Source organism: Nycticebus coucang, chromosome 21 (assembly GCF_027406575.1).
Source record: "Nycticebus coucang isolate mNycCou1 chromosome 21, mNycCou1.pri, whole genome shotgun sequence".
Classification (NCBI taxonomy): Eukaryota; Metazoa; Chordata; class Mammalia; order Primates; family Lorisidae; genus Nycticebus; species Nycticebus coucang.
Window position 1 is genome coordinate 62,327,845 of NC_069800.1, and position 25,911 is coordinate 62,353,755.

Genomic DNA, 25,911 nt, shown 5'->3' on the forward strand with positions numbered 1-25,911 from the left:
TGGGGGGATTTTTTTCCCCAAAGGAAATCACTGCTCTGCTGTGGAAAGATCCCAGTGGACCTCACTCTCACCCTCCCACAGCAGAGGAAAAAACCTGCCCAGGACCCATGGCAGGCTGAGGCCAGGTCCACGCCATGTCAGTGGTACCAAGAGGCTCGGTTCCAACGTCACAGCCACTATATGGTCTGGGACAACTGTGCCTACTTCTGCAGAAGGCAGGGGGGTTGGTGGTGTTAGAACCCTGGGTGTGACTGGCTGGTGCCTGTGATCTAGGGAGCTCCATCCGCGCCTCAGGGCATGTCCAGCATCTCCTCCCCCAGGAGTGATCCAGATTTTCCCACTGCTATCAGGACTCATCCCCTTCTCTCCTCTCCCAGCTCCCAGGTAGGTCCCTGGGACTTGTGTAGCCACCTCCCCCTCAGTACTGGCCATGTCTTCACAACAGAAGAAGCTGCATGTCTTGACAGCCCACATCATCTCTCCCAGTGCCTACAATGACCTCATGTGGCGGGTGCATTTTATAACCCCATTTTACAGATGAAGAAACAGAGGTCCAGAGGAGAAGCAGCCCCAAGTGTACTCTCTCACGTGGTGGTACGGTGAGATCCAGTCTCTTAGCACCTAATCCAGGGGTCCTCAAACTATGGCCCGCGGGCCACATGAGGCGGTGTGATTGTATTTGTTCTCGTTTTATTTTTTTACTTCAAAATAAGATATGTGCAGTGTGCATAGGAATTTGTTCATAGTTTTTTTTAAAAACTATAGACCGGCCCTTCAACAGTCTGAGAGACAGCGAACTGGCCCCCTGTTTAAAAAGTTTGAGGACCCCTGAATTCACTCCCCACAGACTGGGCCTGGTAGAGACATAGGGGCCAGAACAAGGGGTTCAGGCCCTTACCTCATAGTCATGGCACTTGGTGCCCCTGGGCCTGGTCCTCCCCCAGAAGCCCATCCTCGCTCAGGCCTCTGATCCTCTAAGGTCCCCACCTGCCCCGTGGCCAGAAGGGCACCTGCACAGCCACTCTTGGCCCTGGGATGAACTAAGTCTTCAAGGGCAGCAGCTACCAGACGAGAAGAGGCTAAGCAGGTATCCCATACCAGCCGGCACCCCTGGCTCTGCACCCACAGGCACAGTGGCCTGCAGAGGACAGAGTTAGCCTGGGGCCCGAGGTCCCTCCGTCCACCCCCTCCTTACATCCATGCTCCCCAGGGTCCAGGGCAGGGCAGGCTTTAGTCAGATCCCCGCTATGTCTCCCCTGCACCATGAGGCCCTAGACCACCAGCTACCCAGCTACCAGCAACCAGCCGCTGAATGGTGAGGCTGATTGGACCTGTAAGGGCCATGATTGCCCCTTGGTCAGTCACAAGGCCCACGTACAGATGAATTAGGGGGGCTACAGCCAGACTGCTGGGATGCTCTGCCACTCTCTAGCCAGCCACAGAACCTAAGTCAAACACCTTCTAGACCTCGTGTCTGCCTCTGTACAGTGGGACTAGCAACAGCGGTGCTGGGGGACAGTGGGGCTGCCTGAATGCTGCTGTGACTGCTGCCCTGGTTTTCATGTCTCACCACGATCCACTGTTTATCTTGGTACCTGCTATGGGCCAGGAGGTGGTCTCATCAAACTCTAATCAGAATTAACCCAGTCGAATCAGGGCACAAAGAAACCTCCAGAAGCAGCAGCACCATGACGTCCCATGTGCTGGCCAGGTGGGGGTGGGGTCCCACCTTGGTGCTCCTGCCACAGGGCCAGGTACTGTGTGTCTGAAGTCCACCCACCCCATGCCTCCCAGGGCCAGGATCCTTCACATTCCAGCCAGCCTGCAATGCCTCTGTGGGCTGCAATAAAAATTCCTAGACAGGTAGTCAGTAGGAGGCAGGCCCCCAGGAGGGGCAGGGAGGCCGGGGAGAGGACGTTGGGTGCCTTCCTTGCCACACATGCCAGGGCCAGTGGGTGGGGGGCATCACCTCTTTGACCCCCTCTCCCCCAGGTCTTTTAGGATAAGATCCAGGCCCAGGATCCTGGGTGTGGGTCAAGGAAGGTCTGCCAAGCCACAAGCCAGACAAGCAGCAGCTTCCCTGACACGGCCCTCACCAGGACTTTTCCCAGCCATAAAGGGGTCACGGTGGGAGACGGGTGTCAACAGATGGCAGGTGAACCTGAGGCCCAGAGCCGTCTGCTTCTCGTTTCCAATTGTGCCTCCCTCCCTTTAATGCACATTAAAAAGGTGCATTACGAGGCTAGATACTAAATCATAAATTGTTCTGCAAAATATCAAGCCATTTCCAACACCATAGAGCAATTAAATTAAGGATTTTCGTTTCCATTACAAAAAAGAACGTAGGGGGTCTTGGTTAAAACAGAGACCAGGATGCCACATAGCTGTGACCTGGGGCAGGTTGCAGACACTCCTACCCTCAGTGGACCACTCTGAAAACTCTGTGGGCTGGTGACAGTGTCACTCAGAAAGCATTCATTGGCATCTCTGTTATAGCCTTACCACCTTCCAGGAGCTTCTCCCAGGAGGTGAGCGTGGCAGTCCCCTAACCCTGCACACCCCCCTCCACCCCATCAAGGCAGAGCCACAGCCTGGGCAACTGAGTTCCACCCCTCGCTCCCGAGGGTGACATGCATGACCCTATGACCTGGATTTCACGAGGATTGAGTTGACCCTGACCTTCATATGGCTGGGTGACTCAGAAGGCCAAAGAGCAAAGTGCTTCCTTCCATTCTGGAGGAGGGGCCGTGGGTCTGTGACTGCTTATTTAAAACCTGCCATCTCCAAATATCCCATAAAAGGAATTAAAGTTTCTCAGTAATTTTCTTTTCAACTGACATAAATATTCAATTGATTCACTTGTATTACTTAGCCTGGCTTTAAACAATACTACCCATGAAATCAATAATGTACTTGTTATATTTTTCCTAACATATATTTAACATAACTATTAAATTTTAAATGCCCATCACATACCATCTCAAATTTTCTCTTGGGCTACCGTTTGCTATGGGTTTGTGGGCTAGGGTGGTTCTATAGGCTCGTGATCCCTCGGGCATGTGGCTTCTGTCCTGAGCCTCAGTCTCCCCTTCTATAAAATGCATCTAGTGGCTCTGGCAGGGGCTGCAGGTAGCACAGTGCCTGGCACATGGTGGTCACTTGCTTAATAAGGCTGGTGTTGCCCTCACAATAGCCTAAGGAGTCAGAAGTACATGCAAACCCTTTTCCCAAACGAAGATCTGAAGCCTGGAGCCACAAAGCCGGCACTCAGACTCTGCGGCCACATTTTGCCACTGTCATCTTCTTTAGAGAATGTTAGAGCCAGGGGACAGGAACCACAGCCTGCCAGCCTCAGTCTCTCTAAGGAGGCACCTCAAGCACCCACACCGTGGTGGCCATGCCCCAGCCCCCAGGGTGCGCGGCTCCATGCAGAGGTCCAAACTGTCTGGGAGAAAGGCAGCCTCGGTGCTCCCCGCCGCTGAGTAACCACCTGCCCAAGACATGATTCATACCTGTCTGGGGTCACCCACATCCTCATTCCCTGCAAAGGAATGCAAGCCAGGTGAGGCAGGCAAGCTGGCATCAACTACTGGTGGGGCCATCCCAGCCCCAGAAATGCCAGGCAGGGCCTGCTGGGTCTCCAGGTTCTGCCTCGCCTTGAGTCACCCTGGCTGGGGCAGATGCCTGGGTCTTTGGTACTTCTTACGGGCTCAGATTCAGGTTACAAAATGTTTTCCCACAGAGGCACTTGGAGTCCCACTGTTCGACAGTCATTCCTCCAGGCCCTGCTTGGCCCCTTTGCATCCTTCTGCGTGTGTAAAATTGCCAGCCCGTGGTTCACGCACACAATGGAATACTCAGAAATAAAAAGAGCCACCAGAGATGCACGCAGTGTCATGGATGGGGCTGAAGTCACGAGGCTGCATGAAGAAGCCAGGCAAAGGCTGCAAGCGTATGGCATGATTCCATCTATGCAAAGTCTCCAGAAGGCAAATGTCACCTGGATGACTGAATCCTCCAGGGCAGGTGCAGACTCAGGCAGGAGCTGCACACACACACTGGCCCAAACTCACCATCCGGCACACCTGGGATCAGTGCATTTTACTATCTGTAAATCACCCCTCCACAAACACGTCATGGCAGGGAACACACGGGCGCTTGAGGGAAGGGGGAAGGACAGCTGGCGCCATCAGATGGACCTCTGCAGTTTTCTCACAGCCTCCCCAGAGCACGTGATGGGTTAGGCCCATTTTACAGGAAAGATGACAGAGGGGAGAGGAGACAAGCCCATCTGCGGTTCTGCCGTAGACCCCACACCAGGATACTCCTTTGGAAAAGTGATTTTTCCCGCCCCCCTCCCCTGGATGAAGCAAAAAGCCACACATAGGTCACCAAAGCCATACATAGAACTCAGAAGGGAATGGCTGGGGTGGCTCTCACCTGAAGCCCAGGTCCAAGGTCATGTCCAGCCAGGAACAAGATGCAGAAAAGAGCCAGCATGAAAACGTCCTGACCCTGAAGAAACCCTCTCTGTGTCTTTACCTGAATTAGACAGAAACGTACAGGTCCCAGCCCCCCACTCTGACCACCAAAACCCAGGCTGGCAGAGGGCCTCGGTGTCACTCCTGTCACAGCTGTTAGAGTACCTGATCAGAAAAATGACTGGAAAGGCTGAGTCCTTTGCACTCAGGGACAAGGCCAATGCCACTGCTCCCAGGCCTGGAGGATTGCTGCCCATTCAGGAGGAGGACCCAGGAAAGGTGCAGGGTGCTGTCCTGGCACCCACACAGCACCCTCGGCAGTGCCCCTCTTTGATTAGAGATAGGGGACTTTGCGGCTGACAAGTGGCTTGAGTTTCCTCCTTCCCCTCACTATACACACATCTGTCCTTCTCAAGACCAGGCTGGGGTCAGCCTGGTGGGGCTCAACCCTGCCACCCCCAAGAATGACCCAGGGAGTTTTAAGAAACCTTGATGGCCAGACTGCACCCCAGAGGTGGGTCTGGGGTGCAGTCAGAGTGCCCCTGGTGGTGGTCACGTCCCGCCAGGACTGAGTCATTTTGAGGAAGGCTAAAGAAGTCCCTCCAGTCCTAATGTTCTCTGGGATCCTTCCTCATGGCTCTAGGGGAGCCAAGGCCCTGTCCAAGACCCTCAAAGGTCATAGGACCCCTCCTTCCCTACAGCTGCAACCTGATACTGGCTAATTCCTCACCCCTGCTCCCCACAAAGGCCCGACTTTCTGGTGACCCTCCCAAAGAGGGAGATGTGGAGGCAGGAAGGTTTCCCAGCCAGCTGTCAAGGGTAGCAGGCCCAGCTGGAAAAGTCCTTGAGGACAAAGGAGAGAAGGACCCCAAATCAGCCACACTCCTTAAGCTGAGCAGCAAGTGTCTGAGGCTGGGGGAGGTGGTGCCTCCCTGCCTGAGCAAGCAAAGCACCAGCTTCCACAAGGGAGAGTGGTAAGGCCTGGGCTCCTCAGGGGCTTCAGGGCCTGCAAGAAAACCCTATGTCCAGGGCGGCGCCTGTGGCTCAGTTGGTAAGGCGCCGGCCCCATATACTGAGGGTTGGCCCCATATACTGAGGGTTGCGGGTTCAGACCCCGCCCCGGCTGAACGGCAACCAAAAAAAGATAGCTGGGCGTTGTGGTGGGCACCTGTAGTCCCAGCTACTCAGGAGGCTGAGGCAAGAGAATCGCTTAAGCCCGGGAGTTGGAGGTTGCTGTGAGCTGTGTGAGGCCACGGCACTCTACTGAGGGCCATAAAGTGAGACTCTGTCTCTACCAAAAAAAAAAAAAAAAAAGAAAACCCTGTGTCCAGAAGATTCCTCTTTGACCATGGACTTGCCAGTGCCCTTTTCCTGCTTCTCTGTGGGTCTCCCTTCCACCCCTGCCAAGATTGCCACAACTCAAGTTCAAATCCTGCTCTGCTCTGTGCTGGGTGATCTCTGGTAAGTGGCTTGGCTCTGCCTACTCAAGGACCAACGGGATTGCCACTCAGATTAATGAGGCAGCTTGTGCAAAGTGCTTGGTGAGCACCTGCCACTGTCAGTAGGAATAGTTAGGGTTCAACGACTCACAATGTCACTGGCAAATGCCAAGAAAAATAATCAAGTAGATAAAGTTTGGGGGCACTGGGTTCATGCCCTGAATACCAACTGCCTCCCAGACGCTCCCCTTTCTTGTTCTTCTTCCTGAGCCCTGCATCCACTCACCTGTGAGGTCTATTCTAGGAGAAGGGTTCAGAGTTCGTTCTCACTAGAGTGTAAAGGGATGCTGGAAAGTGCTTGACCTGGAGACGTCTGTGCACATTGGTTTGTGACCCAGATCTTAAAGAAAGACAAATGATGTATTATCAGGAGCCCGAGGAGTAATGCAGTGTAGTTTTACTCCAGATCTAACCATGATCTCAGTGAGATTCTTATTCTTGTAGTCACGCTTGGACCTGGCCTCACCAAAGGGCTGGGAGGTCTCTGCTACTTGGTAACTGAAGCTTGGGGCTGGGCCATCCACTGGTGGGGAAGGAACTGTCTGTGACTTATTAAACAGCACAGTGGGGATGGAAATTTCTTTCCCACCGGGATTTTTGCAGCTCCTGCTGCTGTTTCTAACAGCCATTTCTCCTCACAGAGAACTTCAGACCACTCTGAACCCTGATTGGGAAAGGACCCCAGGAACACCATCTCAGCAAGGATCTGAGCCCAGCAAAGGTGGAAGCTGCAATTGATTAGCAATGTCTGTCATGGGCAGCAAAGGGGACGCTGGATCAAATGCCACACACACTCAATCTCCCTGATCTATACTTTCAAAGACACAAAGCAGCTCAATAAATGCTGGAGGACTCTCCTCCAACTAAAGGGTAACCAGCAAATTTCTCCTCCAGTAAACTTTCTCATAGTCACCAATAACATGCCCTGTGCCTGGCCCCGTGAGTGGAGCAGAGTAGAGGGTGCAGCAGAGTCACACAGATGCAGAATCAACCAAGAAGGCACCACAGGAAGAAATACTCCTCAACTACACAAGCAACTTTGGGATTATGCACTTGTAGGCAGAGCCTAGATTTACATGGACAATTGGAAGCTGGAACTCATAATTACACCTCTGGGCCATGTGGCAAGCATTCTAATTACCCTCTAGATGGGAGAATGGTGACAATTTTATTTAGGCCCCAAAGCAACTAATAAAATTAGGCAAAATCAGTATCACCACGTGTTAAGTTCAAAGGCTTTGCAGAATAATGCAAAGACCTAACAGTGGCAAACATCTCAAAATTGTCACTGTGAGAGAAATGGGGAGAGGGCTAATAGCCCCCTAACACTTAAGCCCAGACATTCAACCAGTTCCAAAGTGGACCCAGTGGATAAACTTTTTTATAAGGCAACATTCTCTGCATTTGTCGCTTCCCACTTGAAACTCCCCTGCAGGCTTTGGGTGGGAGGGGCACCCCTACGAGTCAGCCTATTCAGAGATTAAGATGCCTAAACACGGGGAGAGATACACCCGTGATAGGAGTACATTAGCTGTGATCTAGCCCAACGATCAACAGCAGCAAATGGAGCGGTATTTAAAGGCTGGCTGGTGTTATTTAATCGGTTATACTCACCAATGTAATTGACACCCTCTCTATCTCCCCCATACACCCACCTCTTTCTCCCATATCATAAATAGATTAGAAAAATAGTTTCCTCCTATGGCCGTGACCCCATCGGCTTCTAAGCTCAGCCCCACATGAATCACTCTGGGCTCACCACGATGGCATTCTGAAATGACTGAATGATAACGAGGCAGCCCAGACACCAATAAATGAATCATGCCTTCAGCAAGACCAAACCTTTGGCTTTTACAGATACCAATTACAAAGTAGAAAGAAAAGAACAAAGAAATTACTCAGGGTGTTTGCGCAAAGTTGATTCATAGGTTTATAGAATTATTACCCACTAAATTGTTTTTAGGAGGCAATTAGAGCCATGGCCAGCTATAGCACATCAGCCTGCTGAGCTGGGAGCTTGTTACAAAACACGGCAGGGTTAAGGCACCAAGTTCTCGGGTTCCCAGACTTGAACGAACCTCCCAACCCTCACCACTTTCCTTTACCTTCTGGAAAAGTTATTTAAGACTTTAATTAAACCCTTAAAATGTGTGGCCACATGAGTGAAGTAAAGGAAGTGAGCTTGTACATACGTAGTCTTGGCAAAAGTCTCCATAGTAACTTTGAGTTTTTAATTCTTTAAATGCAGCAGCCATAACAGGCCACCGGGATTCTCTCTCTTCTCACTGGGATTTGGAAGCATAGCATCAACCACCACCAAGCTCTCACACCGTCTCTCAACTGACATCGACAGGGTATTTCATATCAAAGCTGTTTTACCTGCTATAAAATGTAGGCTGATGAAGAAACAGCATTTGCTATGGCCCAAGCCTTCCCCAAAGGAAGTGAAGCCTTTGGGATGAATCACCCCGCAGGGCTGGGATTGAAAGTGGTCGCCTGGGTATCTGAACCTTGTCGGGCAGCTTTTGCCATCTGTGGGTGTCACACACACCCAGGATGTCCAACCCTAAGAGGCAACATCAGAACTGCTCTGAGGCAGGGCTTAGGCAGGGTCAGTCCCCTTACCATCAGCACTGTCACCCCTCGAGCATGCACTGAACACCTCCTACATACTCAGCCCATGCTAGGTGCTAGAAGTCCTCCAAGCAGGAATTATAAATCCAAGTTTACAAGACAAAGATGAGGCAGCTAAGATGAGGGATGGTAGGTGGCTGACCAAAGCTCACACATCTAGAAAGAGGCCCAGCTGCGCTGTAAACTCCAAATCCCTGCAGCTCACTCACCACCCCTCCTCAGGCCTCAGCTGCCTGGACAGTCCAGCAAGCAGAGCAAGGCAGTCAGGATGCAGGACAGAGCTCTGCAATCTCATCTACCTGTGCAGTGGGCAGCCAGGTAACCGGGCCACTGGTGCTGAGAAACCTCCCGGGGGAAAGGGCAGTTTGTTTTGCCCCAAATTTCTGACAAACTGACTCAGCTTCTCACTTCCCTTGTGTGCCACCTAGAGCCTGGGAAATCTGATTTCACCTGCCTGGGGGGAACCCAGGGCAAAGCTGAGAGAAGGTTCAGGTTCACCTAAGCTCACCCTGGGGCACACCTGTGGGAGGAGGGGTCACCAGGGTGGGCTCCAATCAAGGGACAACCCCAAAGATGCCTCCAGCCTGGATAGGTGGAATTCAAACATGTTTAAACAGTCTATGTTTTACACACATATACATAATACATAGCACATTTCACATACTTAAAGATATGTGGTTTTACACATAAAATCTTATATCCTTAGCCCCGGACACACGAACAAATTCAGGGTTGAAATTGTCATCTTCACACTCCCAAAGCCAGGGCTGGAAACATCCCCTCTGGGAGATCTCACAAACTCCAGTCTCATGCTGCTGTGGTCCCTACGCTGGGAGTCAATGACAACCCATCGGTGATAGTAAAGGGTGACAGCTTCCACTGACAGATGCCACCACATGCTCACACTTTACAGAACATCATTCCACGTTCGGTGGAAATAAGTCACAGAAAGTAACTGAGGAACACCATAAATCCACTCACTCATCAACTGTCTGTTTATTGGACATCTTCTCTGTGCCAAGGTCACAAGACTTACAGTGGTGCAAGCCAGGGCCCAGCATAGCCACCTCTCCATCCCCCAAAGTCCATACTGGAGACAAAGGATATGGAACAATTGCTCAAAACTTAAAAGGCAACACGGCACCTTAAGCCTGCGTGACTGTGCAGGTGTTGGGTGTACCCGTCCAGCACAACTGTCCAGGAGTGGAGCCCTAATGGTCAGTACTGCCCTGGGGGTGGAGCCCTAACGGTCAGCTTGTAGGCCCAAGGCAACCTCTGCCCAGCAATCAGATCCCAGAGCCACTGGGAAATTTTAAACTTGTTACCAAATAATTAAAACTCTCTTTTCTGCCAGTAGAGCCACTTCCCAAACCCACTGATACAATAATAAATGATTTTAGTTAAAATACATCTTGAAGGGCAAGAAAATCAGACCTGACATTTCCTAACCTTTCTGACATCCTCATAAATTCACTGCAGGCACTGATGGGAAGCCACCTCTCCTCTTCCCACACCCTCCCCAGTGAAAAACAAGTATGTATTAGAATTCACTGGAACACCGGGAATATCTGTTCATCGCCTGATACCTTTGAAAGTGAGTCACGATAGCCACCTAACTCCTTTCAACATGTGGAGTCTCCACATCACGTCTGAGCAAACTCAAGCTCCGTCCATGGGTGCCGAACAGGAGAGTAACCCCCAAGTACCCCCACTCTGCGACCAAGAGCATTCAAAGAACCATCCTAGTACTTCTCTTTCTGAGGAAGGGGGCAGGCTGGGGTGATGCATTTCTGTCACTTTGATGCCCTTAGTGGGACTAAAGTGTTCCCTGTAAAATCTTGACTGCCCAGGGCAACCAGGATGGAAGGCGAAGGCAGGTCCAAACTGGTTTCTGCACCTGCCCCATCCTTCGGCTTCAAGAAGAGATAATGGGTAGGAGAGAAAGGCACAGCTCCCGCCTCCAAATAGTGGAAACTGCCTGGGAGCATTACAAATCCTATTTCAGGCCAGAGGTTTGGGCAACTGTCTTGACAATGCTATGCAGCAGATTGTTCTTCTTTCCATTTTACAGAGAGCCAAAAGGAGGCTCAGGAGAGATTCCACGCTTGCCCCCAACCTGAGGGTTTTCTATGCCTGTATCTTGACCCCCTGCCTGGAGTCTCCTACAACTCTGCCACCCCACCTGTCCATTTCCCTCCCTCATCAAATGCACAGGACGTGTTTAACCCATGCATGCGGGGACACCATGAACAAAGCCAACATGGTCCCCAAACTCTTGGGCTTGGTGACTGACCGGAGGGAAAACAGGCATGTCACAACTGATTGCACAAATATTTACTGACTTCTGTGACAGGTATGACCGGAGAAAGCCATGGGCCACTCACAGATCCCAAAAAGAACGACCAGGCTGGGGTGGCCTGACAGAGGCTTCGAAGGGGCCACCGTGTGTTTCCTCTCAGTCCCCTGTCTCCTCGTGGGAAGGGCAGCTCTCAGAGGGCAGGGCGCTGTCCACGGCACTGATGAGTCAGCGGGGGCACGACAAAGACTGCCCAATGCCGGAGCACCCAAGGATGCTGTTCATCAGGTATGCATGAAGGAGGTGGAGACAGAGACCCGGGCTCCTCAAGCAGCCTGGCAAGGCATGTGTGCTTTGGGGAGACGCTTCCAGTGAATGTCAGCCAGTGTTTTGTCCAAGTGGAGCGGCTCTCACTGCTTGCTCTGAGAGGTGACCAATTCCTCAGTGTTCTTCCCTAAGGAATGGTCCGACGTGGTTTGCAGTCTGAAATACCACTGTAGTGGTGAGTCCTGCAAAGAAAACTCTGGAGTTCAGGGGGTGGGTGTGATGGGAAGAAAGCTTGGGAGCATGCGGTATAAGGTCAGGGAGATTGGGTTTGAATCCCAATTGCATCCGTTCCTGGCTGTGTGTCCTTGAGCAAATATCTTACCCTCTCTGATCCCATTTTTGCATCTGCAAAGTGGTGACGGCAATAGCTCTCTCACAAAGTTGTTTTGAAGGTTGAGAAAAATGCGTCACTAGGACCTGGCACGTAATAATCTCTCCACATCCAACTAGGAAAAGGAACAGAAGCAAAAATCCACCAGCCACCCTGGGAACAGAAGACAGCTCTTGGAAGGCTGAGGGATGCCCCAGTATTTTCTGGGCCCACCCCAGGGTGCTGAAACACCCCACCCCATTGTCAAGTCATTGTGGGATTTTTTTTTCCCCAGCCTGGTGACAAACACCACTGCCAGTGCCTGACAAGACCCTGACGAGACCCCTGAGGTGTCAGGGTTTGGTTTTGTAGTGTCACCCAAGGGGAAAATGGGGTTGACTGACAGCACTCGGCGTTGTCATGGCTGCACCAAAGGTGCAGCCCCTCCTTGGGGAGAAGGCAGGGCAGGAATACTCAGAGAGTGAAACTAAAGACAGGGCCTCACTCAACTTGCTGTGCCTGTGAGGGGCTGGGGGGCCCTTTATTCTGATGGTTTGCCCCCTACCTACACTCACTTGTTAAAAATTTAAACTGGGAATTAACGTTTTTAAAATTTCCCAAACTGAAAGCCTCAAACCATCACGAAGTTTCTAGGCTTTCTGCATCCAGTTGTCTTATGAAATGGACCCTGTGGAGTGCCTGGATGTCAAGGTGGTGTGGACCTCCTGGCCTCAGGTATGTGCCTTACACACCCTCTCCCAGCCTGTCCACTGAAGCTGGCAGTGGATTAAGGGACCCTATTAGGCCCTAAGAGACCATCTGGAACCCTCTGGGCTAGAGGCATGTATGTGGGGAGTGGTGGAGGGGCGTTGCTGTCCGCTAGGTCTTGGTGGGTCTGGCAAACTCAAGGAATATTACACAAATATTTAATTACTTTCACATTCAAGGTCATGGTCCCCAGATGGGCCTGGGGATTCCAGCATTCCCAGGCCCTGCATGAAGAATCCTTTTTCTGGTGCAGGCCTTCTCATCCACCAATGAGCCAGGGAGTGACCAGTGGGAAGCTGGGCAGAATGGACAAGTCCAATATGCTCCCACTAATGTCACCATCCTCCCAAGAACGCAGTTGTACCAGACCCCAGGCCACATAAGACAGGAACGCGCTCTGAATGTTCACAACACCCTCGGCACGGAAGCTATTATTATTCCACTTTACAGTGAGGCCAGGTGACAGCAAACGGGGACATGACCAAGATGTTCTGGAACCTCCACCCCTCTGGCCCAAGCTTGGTCACACTCTTAACCCAAAGCAGGGCAGATTGAAAGGTTTCCTTATACCTCTTGGTGAGAGGTGAAGAAAAGGAATTGCCAGCACTTAAAACCCAGGAGTTTTACATCAGAATCTAGCCATTCGGGTCCCCTGGAATGGAAAGATCTAGGCCCATATGGTGACAGGGAGCTGAGCTGTAGCAGTAGCCCCTTTAGAGAGGACTCACGCCCCCATTCCCAGGAGCCCACCTTGAGACGACTGCGTTTGCTGGCACAGTGGTGCTGTCCCTGCTGTTTCTTGGGGCACACAAAGAGCAGGCGTGCCGGCTGCACGGCTCCCCACACGTGCCCCAACCATGTACGCGTTACACAACACCTTCCTAAAAGCAAAAAATGAGCCCTCAGCTCCATTCTCCTCCTCTCAGCATGTGTCCCCGCCGCGCAGAGCCCAAGGCTGGCGACAGTACAGCCTCCGAAATCCAATTTGTAAGAGCTCCTTGTCTTTGGGCAGGATCCCAGACCCTGAGTGCCTATAAACTTTGTCTTTGGGAGATCATACCTGAACAGAGCCACGTGGACCCTCCGGTCTCAGCCCTACCCTTAGCACCCTTCTCAAACATTTTCATACTTTCAAACTAGTGACCAAGCCATAAACACATAACTATCCTGGGTCTGGGCTGGAATAAAAGAGGAGGTGGTGGCAGGTGTCTGGGCACACCTGAGCCCGTGGCTCCAGGGCTGTCTGGAGGCAGGTGTATCTTGCATCTATACTTAGAGGCCCTGTGTCCCCAGGAAAAGTGTGTCCTGAGGAAAAGTACCCTGCTGTGGGCCTGCCAGCCTCCACCTGATCTCCTGGGCAGCCTCCTGCTCTTGGGCAGTAGCTCACACTCCTCCTCCTCCTCTTTCAAAAGGAGGAAGCACACCTTCGCTCAGCTTATGGGGGAAGAACGTGCACTTTTCCCTTTTTCTTCTTCTTACCTGCCCAGGAATTTTCCCCATTCCCAACCCGAAGAGAAGCTGGCAGGGAAGGCAGACTGGGGTAGCAGCTGTGTGTGTGTATAGGTGCATGTGTGTGTGCGCCCACGTCAGTGCAGGACCGATTACTTATTCTGCATCTTAACAATTGCTAAACTTGCCCTGACTCTGGGTCACGCTGAGCAACCTAGCTGAGCTAACCAGGCCTCCTGGGAAGCAGCGCCCAACTGCCTGACCATGGAGTCCAGTCATCTAACTCCATTTGCTTGTTGCACCACAATCTAAAACCCAGACACCAGAAAACCTGAGGGTGAGAAGTCCCAGCTTAGAGGGCCCACAGGGGAACATAGAGGGTGTCAGACATCTATATTTGAATCTGAATCCTGAAACGTCAGCTTTCCCAGATTCCAGAGACTCTACTCCTTATATATGCAAATCCAAGGTGAAAACTGGAAACTTCATCTCGAGAGGGAGGCCCAATCTTCCCTTCCTGGCACATGACAGGCGCTCAAAGGCTAAGCAGATGAGTAACAGAAGCTAACATGCAGTGTGGGCCCCACATTGGGGCTTCATGGGGACTGATTTCTGAAGGGAATTAAGGGTTCATCATCTGAAAACCCGGGGCTGCTCTCTGGCCCTCAAATCACTAATTGATTAAATAGCGGTTCTCAGCCAGGGGCACTTGATGACGTCTGGAGATACATTTGTGGTTGTCACAACTCAGAGAAGGGTATTGCTACCTAGTGGAGAGGCCTGGGCTGCAGCTACATCCCAAGGTGTCCAGGACAGCTGGCCCCTCCCTTCTAACAAATGACCTGACCCAGAATGTCACAGTGCCAAGGCTGAGATTCCCTAGATCTCAGCAAGTGTCATACGTGAACATATGCCAGACAAACCAGAGAAAACTGGGTGCCCCGAGACTTTCTAATGTTTTCGAATATTTGTTGGGAGCAGATTGGGAAAGAGAAATCAGGCTCAGTGACACCAGCCAGCCAGGGGCAGTATGTATGTGCCACAGTAGATACTGCCAGAGGTGGGTCCAGGGCAGAAGCACCTGCCAAGGCCCTCAGGACACCACTGTGTGGTCTGTCCCCAGAGCATATTTAGCATTGCTCTGCATACCCACCCCCCAGAGTTTAGAGCAGAAGCTGGAGCAGAAAGACTGGGGGTACATTCTGAGATGCAGCAGAACGGAAAGCAGGTCAACCAGAGTGCCAGGAGGCCGGCATGCTAGGAGTCCTTTCTTCAAAAGTAGCCGCAGCAAGCTCCCCGTGTCACCTCTGCTGGGTCGTCACATATCTGGTTGCTTTTAACCCCACAACCCTGGCTTTTCAAAAGAAAGCACATTTTCCCATGGAGTATGTTTGGGGAATAGAAAGCACCCCTTACCCCCTAACTCTGGAAAAATATGGGGCCCCAGAACTGTCTTTTGAAGTCAAGCCTGCTCCACTGGCTTCCAGAGACTCTGAGCAGATAGGCTCCACGCCCCTAGGTGCAAAGGGGTGCTGTTGGTTTCTTCCAGGCCCAAGTTTAAGGTGGACCTGTTCTGGAGACCCACCTTCCAGACTCAAGGAGCACCATGTGTGGTCCAGGAGAAACAGCCCTGGCCTGGGGGTAGTGAGCATTAGGCACCTCAGGTAACACTTTCCGTCTCCAGTCTCCTTTGTCTGTAAACCAAGGGCTTGGACTCCAAGCCTGCCAAAGCTCCTCCCAGGACGAAGACTGGACACCAGGCGGAGACCTCCAGCCAGACTTTAGACCAGAGAGACCGTATCTTTAAAAGATTGTAGAATTTTTGATGGCAGATATCATGGTCTCCGTTTTCAGATGAGGAAAGTGAGCCCAAGGAGGCTTAAGGAACCTAGCAAGGTCAATCTCCTGTCGCAGAAAGAAAGTGCATTATAGGGAAAGAGCTGTGTGGACATGGTCCCAGGCCCACCTCCAAAGCCTCTGCAAAGTTCTAGATGTAGATAGCTCCCAACAACAGGCATGAGGTGAAGCACCTGGGCTGTCACCAGTAGTTTCTTTCCTTCCTTTTTTTCTGGCCTTCCTTCCTTCCTCTCTTTTGGCATAAAGAAATTGCAGGAAACACCAGACCTTAAGGCTTTCTCACCTCAGTCTTTAAGGGAAACTGATTAACACTTGCAACAAACTGTTACATTATACTTTCATTTTTAAGATTGGTTCCCTTCCTGCCTTGTGGCTTTCTTCCAGTGAGTAAGGGGGCTGTCTATACAGAGCTTGGGACTAACTGGGGCACCCAGGGGCCAGCTGGAACCGGCCAACATTCCAGCCCCTAACCTTAAGGATCCCACTCAAATGCCATCAGTGGGGAAGTGCACAGGGCAAAAGCAAGGAATTTGGCAAGAGGCCTTGGTGTCAGTCAAAACATCATTAGAGGCTGATTAGCGCAAGAGGGGACAGAAATACGAACGATGCCTTAGAAACAAAGTCCTAAACATAAAGAGACGACAAGAGCAGAATGTTCCACTGTGCTCAGCCCAGGGCATAATGGTGACACAACAGTATGTACCCCCTGGGCAGGAGGTCCCCTAGGGCAGCTTTACAGAGTGGAAGGCACTGGGGGTACTGAAGCAGCAACCCGCCCAGCAGCAGCAAGAATCTCCAAACATGTGTGAACATATTTTAATAATATCCTCCTGCATTTCATTGGCCTCCCAAGTTCACAAAGGGCCTTTGGGAAGGCAAGTCAATTCCGCCAACTCTGGCTCTGGGCAGGTTCTCCTGGCACCTCCCTGGCCTGGCACAGGGCAGCTGGGGTGGGGTGGGGAGAAGTGGGGTAGAGAGCTTGTGAATGGGAGGGAGCGCCTGGAGGTGGATGGAAGGACCTAGCACCGAAGCCACGTTGCTTCTTATTTTACCTTCTGCACTTCATCCAAGAGGCTCAGGGGCCACAAACTGTGGCAGTCGCCTAGGGAAACTGGCTTATGAGTCACCCAGCAACTGCCCTCTTTCGGTGGTGGCTGCCTGTGGTCTTGCTCCCAGCTGGAGTAAGGTTGGCCTGAGCAGGGAAGGGCTGTGTGCCCCTTCACTTGGGGTGCTGTGGGGCAAGGATGGAGAAACTAAAACTCAGAGAGGCAAAAAGTCCCAAATAAGGCTGGCTGGAGAAGCCAAAATCCAGGGAGTGGTGGTTCAATCCCCCACCCGAGCAAATATCCATCTGAGTGAGCTGTGTATGAACTTACTTATCCCAACTTTTGGAAATGCAGGGCACAGATGTCAGCCACAAGGTTCAAAACCCCACTTCCCACCTTCGGTCCACTGTCCCTTTTCAGCGGAAGGCAGTCCTAAGCACAAACGGCCCCAAACTTTGACTCATCTGCAACCACTGCCCCAGCCAGACTGAACCAAACTGTCCAGACAGAGGCTATTTATAGGTGCGTCCGGGACACAGACACAGGCACAATGACACACACTCAGGATCCACGCTGAGCCAGACACACCAGTGCTGCGCCCTGGATTGATTCAGACACCTGGACGCAAACGGTCTCCACACCCGGGCAAACCCAGGCCAGACCCCCAGAGAGGCGCGCACACTCCGGAGTGGCCCCAAACCCGGACCCAGGGAGAGACAGTGAGACGCAGAAAACCCGGAGGCAACACCCCGGGAAGACACTCCGACCCAGACAGAGCCACGCATACACGAACACTGCACAGACGCACGGAAATCTACTCCCAGAGACCCAGACGCAGCGCGCAAACACTCCAGACACACGCACCCGGAGCCCCAGACACCTCGCAGACCAGACAGCCCCACCCCCCGCCCAAAGTTGATACAGAGTCGGCCTAATTGCTCCACCGCGACTGCCCCTTGGGGAAATAAAATTGAAACTTCATGGATGGATCCGCTTGCCTCGGCCCTTCCCCGCCCTGCGCAGCCTCGGGCCCCGGGTCCGAGTCTCGGCGGGCGGGGCGCGGGCAGCGGGGGCCGTGCCAGGCTCGCAGCGCCGCGGGACAAAGCCGGGCCGGCCGCCAGCTGCCGCGAGCCGGGAGGGCGCGCCCGGGGCGCGGCGGCCGCAGCCGGAGTATAGGGCGTTTGGCCCGAAGGGGCGCGCACAGCCGGGGCCCCCGCCCGCAGTTGCGCCCCGATACCGAGTCCGAATCCGACAGGGTCCCCGGGGAGGGGGGCGTGGGGTCACTCACTGATCTCCATGCTCTGGAACAAAGAGCGTTTGCAGTTGCACGTGCAGGAGACATTGGGCTGCCCGGCGGCGGCGGCGGCGGTGCTGTTGAACCCCATCAAGCGGTGCATGGACGGCGCGGCGGCGCGGCACGGGATGCGGGGGGCGCGGGGACGGCCGGGGGGGGCTCCGGCCGGCGCCCGGAGCTCCGGCCCCGCATGCAGGAGGCGCGCGGCAGGGGAGGCGCGCCCCGGCTCTCCGGGCTCGGGTCGCAGCCAAGTTCCCGGGGTGCCGCGGGGCTCAGTGCGCCGGGCTTCGCTCCTCTGCGCCCCCCGACCGCCCCTCGGCTGCCCGTGGGGCGTCGGCAGTGCCCACGGGTGGCGTCCGGAAAATGGGCTGGCAGCGGGGCGCGCGCTGCCGCCGGGCTGAGCCTCCGCCGCTAGCTTCCCCAGCCGAGCGCCTCCGCCGCCGCCGCCTCCTCCTCATTCAAGTCCAAGGAGATCGGGTTTCGCTCCCAGACCGCGGTCGGAGGCAGGCAGACGGTCTGACGTCAGCGCTAGACGGGGCTGCCAGTTCCCACCGCGCGGGGGCCGGGGAGGGGGCGCGCGCTGCGCCAATCCCCGCCGAGGTTCCCCCGCACCCCCTCCCGGTCTGGGGGGCGGGGTGACGGTAAACGGGGCGGGCTCTTAAAGGGCCAGAGCCAAGCGGCCCGCGTAGACCCGAGACCAGCGCGACGGAGGAGGGGCGCTGTGTCCCCTCCCAGCTAGGGTCAGCTCTGACCGTTAGTCCCGCACAAGCCTGGGCCTCGGGAGGGGGACTCGGCCTAAGCCCCACCCCGGCGTGTTGCCAGTGGTCCCAACCCCTGCCCGCGCCCGGGGTCCTTGACCCAAGCTTTTGGGGTTAGCCTATCAAAGAGCAGGAGGGTTCCGGGGGCTCAGGAAAAGGAAATTGGAGAATGGGAAAGAAAGCCCCCACGATCAGTCACCCATTGCCTGATTTCAGTGGAGACTCTCCGCCTTCGGTTCTGCTGCAGCACGAGGCTCCCAGCCCACCAAGCCCAGGGTGCACTTTAACCCGAATCCGAGGAGGTCGACTTGGCGAGACTGGAACTCGCGTAGACACTCCCGGGAGCCGTTGTCATGTAAATAGAGGTCCTTGACTAGTGTATTGTGGCCGCCCCAGCCGGCGGGGCCCGAGGCGAATCCACACCCCTGGTCTGCTGCCGGAGGGGCCACCGGCTGGGAGGGGACTCAACTCCGGAGTTCGAAAGAGGAGGGGGAGAGGGTACTTTTATTTCATTAAGTTTTAATTACCCGAGTGCTACAAGAACACATTCTCCTGATCTCAAAAGTATTAAAATATTACGTAAGAGACCTCCCCTCGCTGGCCCAACTCCAGCCTCTCAAGAATTTGGTGTGTCGCCTCTCAGACCCTTTCCTGTAGCTCCGCTTACTTAACAAGCACCTACGGAGTGCCTGCGCTGTGCCAGAAACTTTCCAAATATTAACTCGGCCTAACACCAGCTCGGCGAGACAGAACATTATCATCCCCGTTTTCTAGACCAGGAAGCTGGCCGGGAAGTCGCCTGCTAAGATGGCACAAGGGCGCAGCACGAGTTCCAACCTGGGTCCCTGGGTATCTGCTTCCCCTTCCCCACAAATCACTAGTTCTTTAAATACCCGCATATTTTTGTAATGCCTGGAGGGTCAGTCATGAGCTGGGCCTTTTAAAAGAAAAGCTTTTAAAATGATTATTTTCTTTTCCGTAGATTGGACAGAAGAGGATGAGGTAGGATTTCAGGATTTGGGAAGTGAAGGTAGGGGTGGGGCGGCGCTTGTCTAGACCAGAGAATTAATCCTGCGGAACCCAAAGCCAGCACGGAGATAGGCTGGTTCTCTCCCTGCACTAGTGCAGTCACACCTCCAGAGCTCCCCCAGGAATGTGGGGACACTGGAGGGTTCTGGCTCAGGGATGGTTGGCTGGTCCTGTTTTTTGGGGGGGAGCCTCAGAGTGTTCAACCCAGTTCAAAGGCACTGACCAGCATTTGGGAGCTCACTCTTAGAGCCTCAGAGTGTTCAACCCAGTTCAAAGGCACTGACCAGCATTTGGGAGCTCACTCTTAGAGCCTCAGGCCCAAACCAGGACCAGGAAGCGGACAGCGCCCAGGGCCCACTGTGGATGTGGACAGCGCTGCTTCTGTGAGCTGGACATTCTCAGCTCCTGCTTTAAGCAAGGGGCAATGTTTCTGGCAGGTCTTTTACCAGGGAAGATCTTGCTGTAATGTGGCTTCTGCAGCTTGGGAGAAAAGCTGGGAGGAGGAGGGTATCCCCTGAGGGATGCTGAAAATGTTGTCTGGGTCTGGAGATGCCCAAGGGTCTCATTCATTTCCTAGGCCAGAGGAGACCACCATCATTGCCCCTTCTTTCTCGTTGCTGCATTCATCTAATCAACAAACTTTCACCAAGCTGCAGCCCAACACAGGGTATCCAGCAATGCCAGACACAGCCCTGCCCTCCAGGAAGTCTCCTGCCAGAGATCTGGCTAGCCTGACAAGGAGAAATCACACTCTGATTGTCTTGGAAATGAGGCAGCATTTCCCAACCCAGGGGTGAACCAGCAGCAGGTGAAAATAACCAGTTAATTCAGTTGATTAGAGAAAAACAAATCTACCTACAGCACTTGACCTCCCATTGATCTGTCTGGGACAACAGCAATGGCTGTGTGACCCCACTGTGCTGATGGTGCTACCAGGGCTTGGCTTAGTGGTCTCAGCTCCAGTTCCAAAGTTGGCTCTGCTTGAAGACTTAATGCAGGTGTCAGGCCTGTGGGACACAAGGATGGACACCGTGGTGTGATGTCAGACCAGCTACAATCAAGTTCACAACTTGCTGATTCTATGCAGAGTGTTAGGGGCTGAGGGAGGGAGAATGCTGGGGGCCACTACTGCTAGGCAAGCCTGAGGCCAAGGGAGGAAGGCCACAAGTCAGGGAGAGAAATTTCTTTCATTCATTCAACAAATACTGTGCTGGCTACTGGGCAAAGGGCTATGAAGGAACACAGAGCTGTGAAGGAGACAGACTCCTTGCCCTGTGTGGCAGCACTGGGGGCCGAGAGGGACTGTGGATACACGTGCAGGCACAAACCTCATGGAGGTCAGGGGCAATGAGCCTGCCAGGTGGGGTGCAATGGGGAGACCCTCCTGAAGAGGTGGCATCTCATTCAACTTGTGTTTACTGAGCACCCATGGGGACTGGGCACAACACCCTGCCCTTATAGGGCTCATGTGTTTATAGGTGAGACAGACGACATGTGTGCAAACACATGAGTCCAGTTGATAATTTTGGGGAGGAACAAGACCTGGAAAAATACAAAGGGAGAGGTTTGGAGGTGACTAGAGCCCAAGCACGGGTAGGCATGCAACTTCCAGTGAAGGGGAGCGCCCCAGGCTGGGGGGGGGGGGGTGCAGTCAGCAGGTGCCAAGACCAGAGCCAATGGTAGAAGAGAAACTAAAGGATCCTCATGGTCCCCAGAAGTCTGACATTTGGGGTGCATTTCTCAACCTGGCTACGGTCACGGCTTGTGAAATGGGTGTGTGAAATACTTAGGTTGTGAAACAGGCGTCTGCAGGAACTCCAGACAGTGTGTGCTGTCTGCCCTGATGTGGGTTTAGTCTGCTGCAGAGGATATCAAAAGGTCTTATCTGAGCCATCACAAGGCTTTGCTTCTGACGGCTTCAGGGTTGTGGGACCCTCCCCCCCAGCTTGGAAGGGCCTTGGGCTTGGCTTAATTCTCTTCTGTTGCCATCTTGAAATGCGTAATAACTAATAATTTTTGAACAAGGGCCTCCAAGTCCTATAGTGGGTCCTGTTCAGATTTCAGCCCTGTGCTGGCAGCCAGTTACGGCTATTGGTGGGTTTGGGCCAGGGCTGAGGGTGGCAGGCAATGTCCTGACCATGCCCACTGGCCGAGGGCAGCTGGGCACTGTGGAAAATGCCTGGCTGAACCGGCAAAGGGACTGATTACAGAGTGGGACACAGGGACAAGGCAGGGAGAGCCTCCCCAGAGCCAGTGTCTGTCCCTCCTCCTGCTGTCCCTGAGCCTGCCCCACAGAACTGCCTTTGCAAAAGCAGTCTCAAGCAGTTTAGCCATCTCTTCTCCCAATTTAGCACCTTAGCAAACTCTGTCCAGTTAAGTCATTTCCCCCCAAGTCCTTACTATGGTTCATTCAGGCTGTCAACTTTCCTAAACCATCTTTGGACTTCATTTTTTTGGTCTTATTTTACTTTTAAACACTATATGCCAGGCCCTGTTCTAACCACTTCATATTCTTCCATTTAATCATTCAACAAATATGCACTGGGATTCTACAGTGAGCCAGGATTTAGGTCATTAGATCCCCACAACAGCCCTCTGAGGTCCAAGCTAATATTACCATTTGACAGGTGGGGACACTGAAGCTTGGGGACACTACAGGTGAAGTGGAGCTGGGATGTGGTGCCTTCTGCACTCTCCTTCCTCCTTGCTGCCTGTGCCTGAGTCCTCCCTAGCTGGCCCATTGGCCTTAGGCAACCCTGTCCTTTTTGCTCCCTGAGATCCCCCATCTTGCCTATTGCTAGGTAGTTTTTGTTTGTAAAACCTCATCTCCAGGAATGAAAGGCAGCTGACTCCTGCTGAGGAGTGAAAGAAAGAGGTCCCTGCAGCCACCTGCTCCACAATCCCCCATGGGTGACCTCAGCAGGTAGCTTCACCTCTCTGAACCTGCATCTGTTCGCCACTCAGCAAGAAGAGAAAGAGTGCTAACGCCTCAGCAAAGTGACCAGTGGCACTGGAACCCATGTGTCTGTGAGGTCATGATGGCCACTTGACTGGTAACTCTGGGGCAGGCCAGTGTAGCTAATTCTCTGACACTTCTAGAGGCTGGTTGTGGTCCGGCATGCTGAGAGTGTGCAGCAGGCTTCTGCCAGTAAGCGCTTGGGTAGTATCTGTCCACATGAGAATACAACCTTCATTCCTTTCTAGCAATTCTTCCTTCTTTGCTCACTTGGTCCTTTCATACCCAAGTATGCTCTTCCCACCAGGGATCCAGAAGCCAGTAACCTGGGTGCACACCTGCCAAGAAACAAAGTACTTGCCCAGTACCAAAACCAGAACCAGAAGTCTCAACCATAAAGATGTGAGTGTGTAGTCTGCATTGTAGGTTTTGGGGGGGCATGTTGCACATATGGGTGGATTATGTGCACATTCATGCTGTGTGTGAGGGTGTGTGTGTGTTTGTAGTCCTTGTTATATAGGTTTGAGGTTGCATGCTGTGTTACGTCTATGTGTGGGGTGTATATGTGAGTACTTGTGCTATGAGGGTGTGTGTGTGTGTAGATGTGTGCTTAGGGGTGACACAGGAGTGTAGCTGCTGGACAAATGTCACATGGTTGAGCTCTCCAACAGTGAGCCAAAGAAGCTCCGCTAAACTGGCCAGAGATGATGCGCTGACGTCCACCCCGGGGAGTCCTCCCATTCTCCTCCCCTGCCTGGTTTTTCATTTCCAACAGTGGGGGGGTCTTTTGGTATCTGCTTACTGTATAGACCTTTCCACCACAGGTTGAGCCTGAGAGGAGTTTGAAAGATTCCAGATGTTCAACTCATGTCTGAAACAGTTCCAGAAAGAACTGTCTGTCATTCAAGTTTATTTCATGTACCAGAAATACCCAAGCAAAAATGTTCTGTGTCTCTGTTGTCATGAACAACACGTTTCACTGTTGTTAGGTGTAATTAATAATGTAAAACTGCACTTCTCCCTGGCATGAAAGGGATTTGGGTAAGGCTGGGCCCTGGCACTCTGCCGCTAGGTATGAGAGGGGTAGGTCAGAGGGCTGGCATGAGAGAAACCAGTACCTGCCAAGTGTCAAGTGCTACACCAGCCTTGGGGACACACAGTGATTGTAGCAAGTCAGCTCTACCTTCACAGAGCTTGCTTACTCTCCGGGGCCCACTCATTCACATTCACTAATGTATTCCCCCAGCCTGAAATCTGCATGCCAAAAACTGAGTTGGCACTTCCAACTGGGTGACCTTGTCTGGAACAGTTAATTAACTACTCTGGGCTTCAGTTCCCATTTATTTATTTATTTATTTAGAGATAGAGTCTCACTTTGTAGCCCTTGGTGCTGTGGCATCATGGCTCACAGTAACCTCAAACTCCTGGGCTCAAGCGATCCTCTTGCCTCAGTCTCCTGAGTTGTGGGGACTACAGGTGCCCACCACAACGCCCAGCTAATTTTTCTATTTTTAGTAGAGATGGTGTCTCTTGCTCAGGCTGGTCTTGAACTCCTGAGCCCGAGCTCAGGTGATCCACCCACCTCGGCCCCCAGTGTGCTAGGATTACAGGCAAGAGCCATCATGCCTGCCTGGTTCCCTCACCTTTAAAATGGAGCTCAGAGGCTGGGCACCCGTAGCTTAGTGGGTTCGAACCTGGCCTGGGCTTGCTAAACAAAAAAATCGCCGGGCATTGTGGCGGGTGCCTATAGTCCCAGCTACTAGGGAGGCTAAGGCAAGAGAATCACTTAAGCCCAAGCCCAAGTTTGAGGTTGCTGTGAGCGATGATGCCACAGCACTCTACTGAGGGTGCCAAAGTGAGACTCTGTCTTAAAAAAAGAATAAAATAAAATGGAGCTCAGAAAGGTACCTACAAAAAGCCACTGGAAAAATTAAATGGGAAACTCACATGGGGAACTCAGCACAGGGCCTGGGTGGGAACAAGCTCCTGTACAAAGTTAATTACACTAGTTCACCTTTATCAGTGGTTTTGTTCTTTGTGGTTTCAGTTACCCATGGTCAACCATGGTCCAAAAATAGATGAGTACCGTACAGTAAGACAGAGAGGGAATGAGAGAGACAGCACATTCACATAACTTTTATTATAGCATGTTGTTATCATTGTTTTATTTTATTGTTAGTTGTTAATCTCTTACTGTGTCTAATCTATAAATTAGGCTTCAATATAAGTATATATTCAATATAAGTATATAGGCTTCAATATAAGTATATATAGGTAAAAGCATAGTGTATATACAGGCCATAACATTTGTGTGCAATTTAAAATAGTGTGTAATTTACAATTGCACATGATCTTTATGGTCACCCTATCTTAAGAGGATTCCGTACTATCCGAGTTTTTAGGCATCCACTGGGGTCCTGGAAACATCTCCCCCATGGATAGGAGGGACCTAGAGGATCTTAACTACTGCAGACTCCGGGGGCTCCCAGCCTCATACAAAATACAAAGGAACCTTACATCCCCCTTTTTCCCTTTTGAGAACTTATCCTGAATTGTAATTTTTAATAGAATTGCAAGTTGCTTTGTTCAGTGTCTCTTGCCCCAGCTGGACTGTGCCCTGCATTTCCCCAGTGTCTGGTTCTAGGAACATATGCTCAGATGTTCTCCAGTTCTCCAGAACACAAGGCAAGCAGGGTTAGAATTCAGAGGAATAGGGCACTCTGGTGCCCCCAAGGTAAAAGAGCATGGCACCAGAAGCACACTTTGCACTCTCAGCTGCGTCTCTGTGCCAGGCAACCTATCCATCTGGCTGCACTGAACAGGCGAATCTGTCCTCAGATATGGAGTTTGGGGATGGGTGTCCCATAGACAGCTTCAAAGGCAGTAACATTGGGTTTGCATCAGTGACAGCAGTCTGGACTGCACCCTGTAACCACAGCTCGAATGCCTAACTACCCTGTTTAAGTGTTCAATAATCATTCCCTGGATGAATTAGTGAATGAAAAAATGATTATTCAGTGATTGTTCTACCACATTAGAGAACTGACCAAGTTTTAAGGGTAAAAATGCTGATCCTTACCTTCATTTATAAAAGCCAAAGTGCAATGAAATTTTAAAAAATGGGGGAGATGGTTAAATAAAGGTCAAATATAATGCAATTGTTCAAATCATGTTTTCAAAGATTATTCAAAAGATTATTAAAAAGAT

The 25,911-nt window shown here is 52.3% G+C and overlaps 1 protein-coding gene across 3 annotated transcripts in view; it reads right to left on the minus strand.

The window, feature by feature from the left end:
- PMEPA1 (prostate transmembrane protein, androgen induced 1) overlaps positions 1–18,979 on the minus strand; it is a 58,975-nt gene extending 39,996 nt beyond the window's left edge. The window contains exon 1 of one of the 3 annotated variants that reach the window (XM_053574085.1): positions 18,919–18,979. In XM_053574085.1, the coding sequence (XP_053430060.1) occupies positions 18,919–18,922 (4 nt within the window). In that variant the 5' untranslated portion in view covers positions 18,923–18,979. Of the gene's footprint in view, positions 1–17,955; positions 18,559–18,918 lie in introns of those variants that run through there. The other 2 variants (XM_053574083.1, XM_053574087.1) reach the window with 2 other exon arrangements.
- Between the last annotated feature and the right edge of the window lie 6,932 nt (positions 18,980–25,911).